A 12,752-nucleotide genomic window follows, 5' to 3' on the forward strand; every position below is an offset into this window, starting at 1 on the left:
AAAAAAAAAAAAAAAAAAAAAAAAAAGCCATTGCAAGTACACATGCATTGAGTGGAAAAAAATGTGGTATTTGGAGAAAAGAGCGATGTGTAATATGGCTAGAGTGTAAGATGCATAGAGCGCCAGGTTATGGACGCAGGCGGCCTGGGAAGGGCCTCCTGAGCCTGTATTCCTTCCCTGTGGCAAGTGGTTCTTCATGTTTTGTTTTGTTTTCCTCCCCCAACATACCACAACTTAACTCCTCCTGCTTATCACCCGTTAAGATTGGGCGCTGTGGCCAACTCTGAGCTGTACTTCTATTTTTCTTCTTCTATTCAAGAAAGTTTACTTGTACACCTAATCACCTTTCCCATTCTTCTTCAGATGTGCCTTGTCTATTTGCAGCTTTTTATCATTCAGCTAAAATTCAGAATCAGCCAAAGGAGGTCTTTCTGCTGATTTGGATTCTATTAAAGGTGTATTTTAGATAAAATATATTGTTTTAGATTTTCATTAAAAACTTATTTGTAAACATGTATAGCCTGTGGATTTGTAGTTCTGACATACAAATTAACTGAAAAATTGTTTGGTATTCTGATAGGAATTGCACTGATTTTATGAATTAATTTGAGAACAGCCATCTTTACGATGGGCCAACAAAGACAGTATATCTCTCCACTTACTTGTGTATTCTTTATATCTTTCAATAATATTATGACTTCTTTGTTTATCAATTTACAAAGGGTATTGCTCATCTTTTATTAGACCTAGTCATAAAAACTTTATAGCTTATTAAAAAAAGTTTAGAGAAATGTAAATGAACAGGAAATCATATTACAATGCTAATTTCAAAAGCACTGGGTTTAAAAATTGATTATAAAACAGTACCAGCACAGAAGGGAAAGTTTTTTCATTTTCTTTTCCAGTACACACATACTGGACAGTCATACATCACTTAAAGGGAATCTGTTTTGAGAAATGCATCATTAGGCAAATTTATCACTGTGCAAACATCACAGAAAGTACAGAAACTACAAAAACTGAAACATCAATAGGTTGCAATCTTAGTGGAACCACCATTGTATATATGATCTGTTGCTTACCGAAAAGTTATGTGGCACATGACTACATGTGCATATTTTCTTTTAGAAAAGATGTCATCCTTACAAAAAGTTACACATATTCTACTTTCCTACATTTGCCTTCTCCCAACTATCAACAGAGAAAAATAAAACAATCAAAATCAAGCAGTTAGCACTGCTATGATACTATTAACTCATCTACAGAATTTCTTCAACTATATGACTCCAACTGTCCTGCTGATATCTTCATGTGGGTCCAGAATCCAAGCCAGAATCATACAACACATTCAATCATTGGTCTCTTAACATCTGAAACAGCACCTTTGTCTGTCTTTGGTGTAATGTATGTTTTAATGTTGATATAAACGACCCATTAGAATTAAATCTGGCATAATGTTCGTTTTGCCACCTTTACCTTCTCAAAGGCCTGGCCAGTTGTCTTTACACCAATTTTTTTTTTTCTTTTTTGAGATAAGGTCTCACTGTGTAGTTCAGGCTGGCCCAGACTAGCCTCGAACTGAGAGTGGTTCTCCTGCCTCAGCCTCCCAAGGGTTGGGATTATAGGTATATATCACCCTACCCAACCTTATACCAATTTTTGAATAATCCAACATTTCTCCACTAATCCAAAGTGTTCCTTTACAACTTTCTATTCTGCTGTATTTTAAATCTGCCTTTTTTGTCTTTCTATTTTGCTAACTCTTATAAATGACAAACTACCTGGCAAGAGTCAGAGCAAAAAGTCAGAGCAGATGTTCAAGGTACAAGCAACAAATCAGAACTATCAGTTTCTAGGCAGCCAAGTATGAAAAGAGACAAAGAGCCAGCCTGGAGTAAAGAAAAGAATGAAGAAGCCAAGCCTAGCAGGAGTATTCCATCAGAGCCAGTCAGAAGTGCAAGAGAGCAGAGAGCCAAGAGAGAACAAATTCTCCATACTCCAATAGCCTGGTGATTATGAGGGCACAAAGGCCTTTGGGAGGAATTTCTGAATCTACTGATCAACAATCACACCAACAGTGCATCACAAGCTGGGCACGGTGGTGCATACTTGTCACCCTAGAACTCTGCAGGGATGAGGCAGGCAGATCCAAATTCAAGCCCAGCCTGGGTAACTTCATGACTTAGCAAGTCTCCATCTCAAAAAGGCACTGTAGCTGTAGCTCACTGTGGAGATCCTTGGTTCAATCTCCACTGCGCACAAGGTGGGTGGGGAGGGTTGGGGGTGTCAGTCTCAACAGAAGCAGTAAACGCCATTTACCAGGAAAAGGCTAAGGCAGGGTGTGTTGTCCACCATCTGCCAGGTCCTACGCATTTCTGCCATATCGGCTCAGGATTTCATAGTGAAGCAGGTAGTGTTTTTCAATCCTCATTTAACAGATGACGAAACAGACTGAGGTCAAAGAATGTGCCTCACTCACAGCATGGAACTAATAAAGAGCCTGGCTGAGAGCACAACCAATGAGAGCCAAGCATGGGCTTGCAAACCAGGGTATGACTCAGGTGTCACTGGGAAGCTCTGTCAATGCATACATTCAGGCCCACCCCTCACCTCTGCTGAGCAAGGGGCACTGTTTGCTAAAGTAGATAAGATTAAGGTTTCACAACCAGGAAATGAGTGACGCTTGAGTGAGGCCCAATAAGCACATTAGTGACACACCTAGAGTCAAAAGCCTTTCGTACTGTACCTCACGCCGGTCTTTACTTCCTCAATTGGAAAGATGACAGAGGTGAGCTCTAGAATGTGGGCTCGCCGAAGGTCTGCAAGATGCTCATAATGACTTCTTAAGTCAAGAGTCTTTTTTTCTACCAGGTCACTAAGTTTTCGATTGTGCCTCTGAATCTTTTCCTTTTTCTCTTGATGCCGTTGTGCTCGACTATAAAGCTTCTGGTTCTTTTCCTTGGTTTTGAGAAGAGCTTCTGAATCTAAGATACATAAATTGTAAAAATTATGTCTGTAAATAGCTTCTCTGTAGTGCAGAGCCCCCACCCCACAAGTATTATAATTAACAATTCAAACTGAAAGCTCAATAAAACCTGCTACTGTTCACGACATGGAGGTCCCAAGAATTAGGTCAAGGAGATACTACACATAAAGCAGAGATCACTGCTAACGTGACCGTGGGTCTCCTACTAGGTTCAGGTTTAGCACAGGAATGACCTGAGTTTCTTAGGTAAGCACCCAAGAATAGTCATGTTGGCCAGAAAGATGTCTAACTCCAATTTGAAAAACTAGTGATCTGATTTTCCTTAAAAACCTCTTAGAGGGCCAGGGATTTAGTTCAGTGGTGCCACCGCCTGCCTCACAAGTGCAAGGACAAGTGCAAGGACCAGAGTTCGATCCCCGGTACAAAAAGAAAAAAACAACCTCTTAGAGGTGCCCTGGCTGGGAATCAGGGAACCCAGGAATAATCTCACACTACAGAAAACAGAGCAGCCGGAGTTCTGGAGAGTACAAGCGCAGCAGCACCTGGTAAAGGGAGGGCAGTGTGTGCACAGCTGTCTGAACACAGATACTTGATGTACTGCAGGGAAAACAGAAGAAGCCCTTCCACATAAAAGACTTAGGTCCCATTTGTGGAACTCTTTCAGGTTGTGCATCCTAAGACCTGCAAGGGGCGTTGGGCTGATGCAAAACTTCACTGGAGTAACAATGACACACTGAATATTCTCAGACAGAAAACTAGGAATCACATAAAAGTTCAAAACCAAGTTCATTACTTTTCCAGAAAAATTTCCAAATGGTACATTAGAAGCCAGCTTCCCAAATTCACCCTTGTTTTTGAGCTGTTTACTGTCCCTAGCTGTCCTCCAATTCTTTCTACCAAGGCTCTTCTTTTCAGTCCGACCATCTAAACCCTAGTCACCTCTCCCTCACACTCCATGTCTCCAGCTTGGCTGAACTCCGGGCAGTCATGCCCTCTTTCATTCACGTCATCATTACAAATGACAAGCAGCACTCAGCTATTCAGATACAGGCCCCTCACACTGGTGAGCACCTAACATCTCCCTGTGCAAACCCTTCACACTGCACGCTATGTGCGCCACACTTCAGATTCTCTCCACAAGATGGAATCACTTAAACAGGGAACGAAGGAACACTGAACCTGTCATAACCCCACACACGCGCATCTCCATTGCTGTTGCTGTGTCCAACATTAGTTGCTCCTATTCCCCCAATTTCCAGATGTTTCTCACCCAGCAAGGACCATTCCATAAATGCAGCCCAGACCTTCTCCTCAGAACTCTATGCTGCGTTCACTTTTCCTATGGCACACAGCCCTTAGTTCCTTACACCAAGTCCCACCCAAGGCTCTCCTGAGTAGAATACAACACACATTTCAGTGTCCACACACCCAAAAACTGCCCTCTTCCTGAGGACCTTAGCTGCAGACCTCAGAATTCTCATAGCTGTTTCTCCTTAGATGAATCTCTTTATTGTCCCTCTCAAAGTGAATGTCCTAAAGGTTCAGTCTCTTGGTTCTATCATTAACTTACTTTCCAGGGACCTCAATCTTTCTCGTGATCACTACTGAGCTCTTTAAGGTGCCCACATCAATCTATCCAGCCATAGTCTCAAGTCAGACATATTTTTAGCACCCTTTCAAATCTAGTATCACAACTCATCCAAACTGGCAAGAAGTCATCACAGTCACCCCATCTGCAACCAATCAGTGGTGGTTTAGAACTCAGAGCTGTCCTTTGCTCCCTGCCATCTCCCCCCAAAATATCAAAATGTCTCATGCTATTACTACAGTCTGATCTTGCTTCTTTGGATAAGTAGCTCTGGTTGCAGCAGAGAGCAACTAACTCAACCCCACAATAGCTATAACCTAACTTCCCTATCTAGGCCATATAATGCATCTGTATCATACTGTATCATGAAACTGCAAATCAAAATACACTGGGAAAGTAACTCATCAGTTACTTACACAGTTTATAATTCAGACCCATTACCTGAACATATGCTATTTCAACAAGAGTTTTACAGACTATTGGGTAGCAAGTCTTTTGTGAACTTGAGTCCAAGCATCACTTCTGAAATCCACGGCTTTGTAATTTTTTGTGAAACTGTACCAGTGTGGTCTAGAACATGGAAATAAGACTCCATGTAATTTCCAAAGAACAGTACCTTGCTGGGCATGGTGGTGCACACCTGTAATCCCAGCACTCGGGAGGCTAAGGCAGGAGGATCACTGTGAGTTTGAGACCAGCCTGGGCTACATAGTGAGTTCCAGGTCAGTCTCAACTACATAGTGAGACCCTGTCTCAAAAAACCAAAAACAAAGAACAGTACCTTTCAACCCTGACAGGTCATCACAGCCACCTCGAGTGGTGCTGCTCAAAGTAAGGCCAATAGACCTAGGCCACCCTACAAACTTCCAGTCATGACAAAAGCAGCACAGGACAAGAGTGTAGCTTGCAGCAGTACACTTGCCTAGTATGTGCTAGGGCTGTGTTCAACCCATGGCATGATCCACACAAACAAGTCTAAAAATCCAAAATATGCATGTGGAAACCTTTTCCCAAACATGGCAAGAGGACATGGCTATGACATTCAAACTGTGATAATTCATGTAAGTCTAAGGTTGAGCTAGGATTTTGTAGACCACAAAAAAGAACATCAGGTGACTGATGATTTTCTAGGGATAGAAACCTCTGTTACAGAGTCTACTGCCTTAAGGCCATGGTTTTTTTTGGAGGGGGGGCATAGGTTTGTACTGAGGATTCAACCCAAAACCTTCACACTGTTGTATCTCCAGCTGTTGTCTTTGTGTTAAAAACAGGGTCCGGGCCAGGTGTGGTGGCACACGCCTATAAGCCTAGCATTCAGGAGGCTAAGGCAGGAAGACTGCCATGAGTTCAAGGACAGCTGGGCTACATAGTGAGCTCAAGGCTGGCCTGGACTACATAGCAAGACCTTGTCTCAAAAAATCAAAATAAAGAAAAGTGGGGGGCAAGGAGGGTAGTAGGTCGGGCCAAGTTGCTAAATTGACCAGGTTGGGCTTGAACTTGTGATCCTCCTGCCCCAGCCTCCTAGCTAGTGCTGGGATTACAGGTGTAAACCATCTTGTTGGCAGGGGCCATGTTTTTTATGTGGTTGGAATGTGTTTTGAGAGTTAGGAACCTATGAAAAAGAACTGATAAACTTTAAACCTTTTCATCAGAGACATGTGCATACTCAGTACATTCTGTACTTTGAGACATTTCACAGATGCCTGGGGCAAAGCTTGGTCTGAACACTATGGAGGATGGAGAAGGAGGAAGAAACCAATGTTTACTAATCAATTCCCATCCTGCTACTGAACCAAAGCCTGCACAGAAGGCAAGCACAGCTCAGTGACCACTGGCTGCCTGTGCACCATGCTGCCCTGCTTTAGCTTGTTCATCCTGAGAAACTCTACATGAGGACTTTCTGAACAGACACTGTCAAAGGAAGCTTTGATTACTATTCTATAAGTACCTACTTCTGAGGACAGGAAAGGGATTCATGAGGGACAAAAGTGACTCATTTGAAACCTTAACACTCTCTTCAGAAATACATGCTTCTAAGGATGAAGATGTCTAAGAGGACTCAAATTTTGATAACCACCTAAGATACAGTATAAAGTACTCAAATGTAACGTAAAATCGGTACAATTAAAATATGTAGGAGATGCAGTATGGGGAAAAGCCAGTATCTGATGCTCCTGCCATAAACTGATGATTATTTTGACTTTACCAAGTGTATCGAGTTAGCTAAGGCGACGGAGAGCAAATATTCTTTAATGGTTTTGTTTGGTTGTGCTGGGACTAGACTAAGGGCTTCACTCATACAAAGCATGAGCACTACCCCAGCCCTTCGTTGAAGTTTTACCTGAGAAAGGCATCTATCATCTCATGCTGATATAAATTCTTTACATAAATGTTTTACAAGAAGAAAGGAAGGCCAAGTCCAGGTTGACCATCACTAACAAGAAAATCTAATATCCAAATGCCCCAAAATCCAACTTTCCGAGTGCCAAAATCATGCCACAAGTGAAAAATTCCACATTTGACCTCACGTAACAGGGCACAAAGTACAGACATGCTGAAAATATTATATACAACGGCCTCCAAGCTGTGCAATGAAGATGTACATACAACAAAAATGACTTGTTTTTAGCCATGGCTCCTATCTCATGAATGTATATACAATTATAAACAATCTAAAGTCTGAAACACTCTGGTTCCAAGCGTTTCAGATAAAGGATATTCAGTTTGTCACAAACATGTCCAAGTAACCTGTCCCCACTCTCCCTCTCTTCGAGTGGCCCTAGTTATCAGTCCCTGAAATTCCACAGAAACCCATTATCAGGGCTGGAGCAAGGGAGGCAAATTACTTACTTTTCTTCATTTCTTCGTTTCCTTTACATATTGTTTGTTTCAGTTGTTCAATCCTCATCTTGCAGGACATTATTTTCCATCTCTGAAGAAAAAAAAAAAGCATGCAAAAAATACTAAATGTTAGTTTCTTATGATTAATATTATCATCTACCTGGAAACACTGCCTATTTTTACACATCCTAGAAAACATAATAAAGAAAAGACCATCGTAATTACACTTGCTGTAGCTTTCTAACTATGGCAGATTACAAAACAGAGAATATTTCACAGGTCACTGCAGAGGCTGCTAGGAAATTCAGAGATGAAGATATAGCTCTTCTGTATGTGTCAATAAGCACAGAGAAAACTGTCAAAGGACATTTTCTGAACCTGTTCTGTCCAGTACATAACTAGCTAGTAGTCAGGCAGGCACAGTGTCACTGAGCTACATCCCTGGCCCCGCTGGCTAGTAGTCATATGTGGCTATTTCAAATTCAATTACAATTACACAAAATAACTGAGCTCCTTCCTCACACCATCCACACATCAAATGGTCAATACCATGTGAGTCTACTGGGTACCATTCTGGACAATTTTGATACAGAATATATGCACCATCACAAGTCTCACAAGCCTTTGTGATGCACTCCTCCAAAGTTTTAGTGCTGGTTACTATTAGCATCGCTGAATTGACTCATACTGTAAGTAAACTAATAAAATTTTCAACAAGACAAGTTGTTTTCTAGAAGTGGACAATGTACTGCAATGCCTCAGAAAACTGTATGAAACATTACCAGCAGTGGTACAACCAGTACACCTACGCTTTAAGTGAATAAAGGATCACTAAAAGCTGGGAACTATTAATTTAAAAATATCATTATTCTCTAATGTCCCCATAAATGCGGATGCTTAAAACAACATAAAAATATTCAGACCATTAAGCACTTATCTAAGAAGTTCAATAGTGTAAGACACAGGGCAGACTGCAGGGATGTGACAGCAAGAGAAAGACTACCAGATGCATGGCACCTTCACTTTTAAAAGGTGGTGATCTTCACATTTTTGATAGAAAACTTGAGAACATTAGAGAATTTAAAAAACTTTTCCACAGAACATATTATGCTTACTTACATCATGTGAAGTGTAAACAAAATTCATTCCTATCATAAATATTAAGTACAATAAAACTATGCATTCTTATTGTCAGAAAAAAGTAAAAATTGCAGAAGCAAAAAAGGAAGTGTGACCATTAGACTGACTCCTTCCCATTCCTGGAGGGTAACCTGTGTGTGTGTGTGTGTGTGTGTGTGTGTGTGTGTGTGTGTGTGTGTGTGTTTTGCATGCAGATGCTGGTGGGAATCATACCGAGGCCCTCCTAAATACTAAGCACACACTCCTCCACTAAGCTGGACCTTTGTACCCTAAAGGTAATCTTCTAAAATTCAAGTTTCAGAAACACCTTCTCAAGTTTTTGAGAGTATATTTATATTTAAAATACACAAATGGAATCATACTTTTATTTTTATATTAAAATATATCTTGTACATACTTTCTTATTGGTACCTATAGATTGATCACATTTAAAAGTTTCTTAAAATGATTTTTAATTGCATGGTAATTATATATCTATAGGGTTCAGTATTGATATTTCAACCCATACAAAGACTATGCATGTTCTTTTTAACACAGCACCACAGCTGTTCATCTCCTGACCAATGAACATTGAGCTTAAATTTCTGCACTCAGACACATTTTCTCAGGAGGAAAACTATTCGGGCGTTACACGTGCTGTGTGCACTTCATGTGCTTCTTAAAGCAACCACCACAAAAACAAACAACTATGGCCATTATCCTCAAACTGCCTCCAAATTGCATGTGTTGATGGACACTCCAACCAACAGGGAATAAGAGTTGCCAAACTCTGTTAGAGACCCCTGTAGTCAGGTTCCATTACCCACCTGCCTGGGGTGCGACACAGGCCTGAGAAAAAGAATACGCGAGGAGACAGAACTGAGAGAGATCAGGGGCCAGGACGACCAATGCCAGTGCAACGAACAAAAGTGTTGGCTGGTTCCAGGCACTCACTGACTTTTATTAGCAGTCAGTTGGGGTAAAGGAGATGTGTGATTTCCATGGAAATTAATGTAAACAAAGCTCATAAAGGACAAGACAAAGCATTCTCAAATTAGGAACAAAATAGACAAAATATATGATTGTAATTAGAACACTGCCCTTCTAGCCTAAAGGTTTTAGTCGTGGGAACAGAATTTGGGTGCGAGTTACTCTGACCTCAGCACCCCTGACCTCAGCACCCCTGACCTTGGCACATAGCCTTCAGCAGACTCACTTCTATAACAAGCAAAATGAGGGGTTAACTCTTTACAGCCTGCTTTGGGCATAATCATTATTATAGTCCTCAGCAAAACTCCTTCTTTTCCAACATTACATTCATTATCTCACTGTTGGGCCAGGGATTTAGCTCAGCAGTTCGGTGGCCTGCCTTACAAGCGCAAGGACCCGAGTTCAATCCCCAGTACCAAAAAAAAAAACCATTATCTCACTGTTAATTTTCTTTAGGGTTTGTAATATACAGAACATCATCTGCCCAAGTGCTCTCTGTGGTTTATAAAGGTTATGACCAAGATTGCATAAATACTCTCCGAAGCTTTCTGGGTTTTTTGTTTGTTTTTGTTTTTGTTTTTGTTTTTTGAGACAGGGGCTCACTACACAGTTGAGACTGACCTGGAACCCACTATGTAGCCCAGGCTGGTCTCAGACTCACAGTGATCCTCCTGCCTCAGCCTCCCGAGTGCTGGGATTACAGGCGTGCACCACCACGCCCAGCTCCAATGGTTTTTTTTTAATGTCTTTATGAGGACAAGAGAGGGAAGAGGAAGGAGATGTAAAAAGAATTAGGATGTCATGAACTTGTACTAACTCCCCATGATGAATGTAAATCAGTACATACTGCAAACATGTACTAATAAAGACAAATCTTTATAAGTTTATATTTAATCATCAACCCCTCTGTAGCACATTTATTGTGAATAATTTTTGTTAAAAGGATGGCTCATTGCTTTTGTAATTCTATGTCAATACCAGATTTATAATTATCCTTTATGATAGCTCCAAAATTAACTACTTGTGCCCTAGTTTTGGTATCTAGGAGAAACATTTGAGAAGTCGGCCCTACAAATCTATTTAAATAAAGGACTGTCAAAGTGATCAAAAAAAATTTTTTTTGGCGTTCCAGGAAATGGCCGAGTGGTGAGCAGCAGAGAAAAAGCCTTTCCTAGATCTGGTGTCCTGGCACTAGACTATAATGGCATGAGGAGGAGATGGAAGGAAGTGGGTCCCCGGGACCAAGGGAGGAACTGAAGCGAGAAGTGAAGTCCACAGGGAGAGCAAAGACAGAACTCCAACAAAGGAAGAAGACACAAGCCGTGTTCTCTCCCAGAATCATGGAGTTTTTAGAAACAGTGGGTCAAACCTTCAGACACACAGTGACTACTGGAGACACCAGCCTGCAACAGCTGGTGATCTATCCCAGTTCAGACATCCCCCAGGAGAGGGTGATCGGCTGGGAGCCATCTTAGAGAGGGGCCAACTAAGCTTGGAACTCAGAACAGTTACAGGCCAGCTCCATCTAGTGGCTCCCAGTGTCTCGGTGAGGATGCAAAGTTCAAGTCAGCAGGGAACCAAGTGCATGGAGCACATGGACTGCTGCAGGCTCAAAAAAAAACAGTTCCAGACTCATAGCCAAAAACTAGTCTGATTTCAGTGAAACTAAAGGTACAGGCCAGCTGGGATTATCCACTACTCCACCATAAAGTTATAAATCAATTCAGCTCTGGACTGTCCACCCACACTGTCTAACAGTAACAGCAGAGACATGCCAGGAATTGAATTTTTTTTCTTTTTTCTTCTTTTCTGGTTCTTGCTCTCGACTTGTTTTGGTTTTTCTTGAGACTTTAAACACAGTTTCTGGTTTCTGTTGTTCTGTTCCGTTACTGTTTTTGTCTCTTCCTTTCTCTTTCCCTCCTGTCTGCTTCACCAGTTTCCCAAAGTCTGGACCAATCTTCCTTGGTCCTCCAGCCTTGATTTTAATCTTTCCCACTTCTTCTATCTTTCCATCCAACTCCTCCTAAATCTTCTTCCCAAAGGATAAAGGGATAAAGGCAAATTACTACATACAATTTTCTAGTTTGTTTTAGATTGTTATATAACTACAAATCTAGTTCAAATGGTTAAAGATGGCAAATTAATAGTTACCACAGTCTGTCATTTTCTAGATCGTATTTGGTATTATTGGGTTTGGTTTTTTTTTTTTTTGTACCAGGGATAGAACTCGGGTCCTTGCACTTGCGAGGCAGGAAGCGGGGCACCACTGAGCTAAATCCCTGGCCTGATATTATTGTTATTGCTAAGTGTACTATACTTCCTGGTATAGCAAGACTGAGAGTGACTAAGGGACTTTAAAAAAGAAAAACTATAGGCCAATGCCAAAGAAATAGTGGCTGGGCCAAGTAGGCAGAAACTTCTTATGCCCAACAAATTGAAGAGGTAGGTTCTTGCAGCAGAGTAAAAATCCAAAACCCAGCTACACGTGGAAGACACCTCTGAGAAGTAGTCATTTCCTAAAGGTTCAGAACACTGGCACCAAAGTTATTCCCCATAAGCAATTTACAAGTATCAACCCAGGAATTAAACTTTTAAAAAAAGAGAGAAAATGAAAAGACACCATAACAACATGCAACCAACTCAGACTTCCAGCTCACCAAAGGCAAACCCAAGGTAGAACAATCCAAAAACCGCCCACCTGGACATTCTAAAGTGGTAACAGTAGAAGTAACAAAGTAGAGGCTCTAGGGAAAAATCAAAGCAGAAATAATTTTTCAGATAACTACAGAGATGGTAACCACATCGAAAGACACAGTGACTCTAGAGCAGTTAACAGATTAAAAAAATAAAGCCAGGGGTCAGGAATTTAGCTCAGTGGTGCCAGGCGCTTGCCTCACAAGCCCAAACTACAAAATCAACACTCAAAAATCAATAGCCTTCTTGTACACAAATAACAAACAACACTGAGGGAGAAATTAGGGAAGTATCACCTTTCAAAATAGCATACAAGAAAATGAAATACCTAGGAATCAATCACACAAAGGAAGTAAAATAGCTCTACACTGAAAACTACACTACTCTGAAAAAGATCAGAGATCAAACAGGCTATCAGAAAAGGGAAAGATGTCCCTTGTCCTTGAGTAGGAAGAACCAATAGAGTGAAAATGGCCATACTTCCAAAATTGTTATACAGATTTAATGCAATTCCAATCAAAATTCCAAATTCCA

General features: G+C 41.1%; 1 protein-coding gene across 1 annotated transcript in view; it reads right to left on the bottom strand.

The window, feature by feature from the left end:
* Positions 1-12,752, bottom strand: part of Atg14 (autophagy related 14) — a 46,548-nt gene that overhangs the window by 14,797 nt on the left and 18,999 nt on the right. The window contains exons 4-5 of the mRNA XM_010613671.3: positions 7,425-7,506; positions 2,747-2,984 (exon numbers count right to left, since the gene is read on the bottom strand). Of these exons, the coding sequence (XP_010611973.2) occupies positions 2,747-2,984; positions 7,425-7,506 (320 nt within the window). The remainder of the gene's footprint in view (positions 1-2,746; positions 2,985-7,424; positions 7,507-12,752) is intronic.

Source organism: Fukomys damarensis, unplaced genomic scaffold (assembly GCF_012274545.1).
Source record: "Fukomys damarensis isolate Sample0158 unplaced genomic scaffold, DMR_v1.0_HiC HiC_scaffold_21, whole genome shotgun sequence".
NCBI lineage: Eukaryota > Metazoa > Chordata > Mammalia > Rodentia > Bathyergidae > Fukomys > Fukomys damarensis.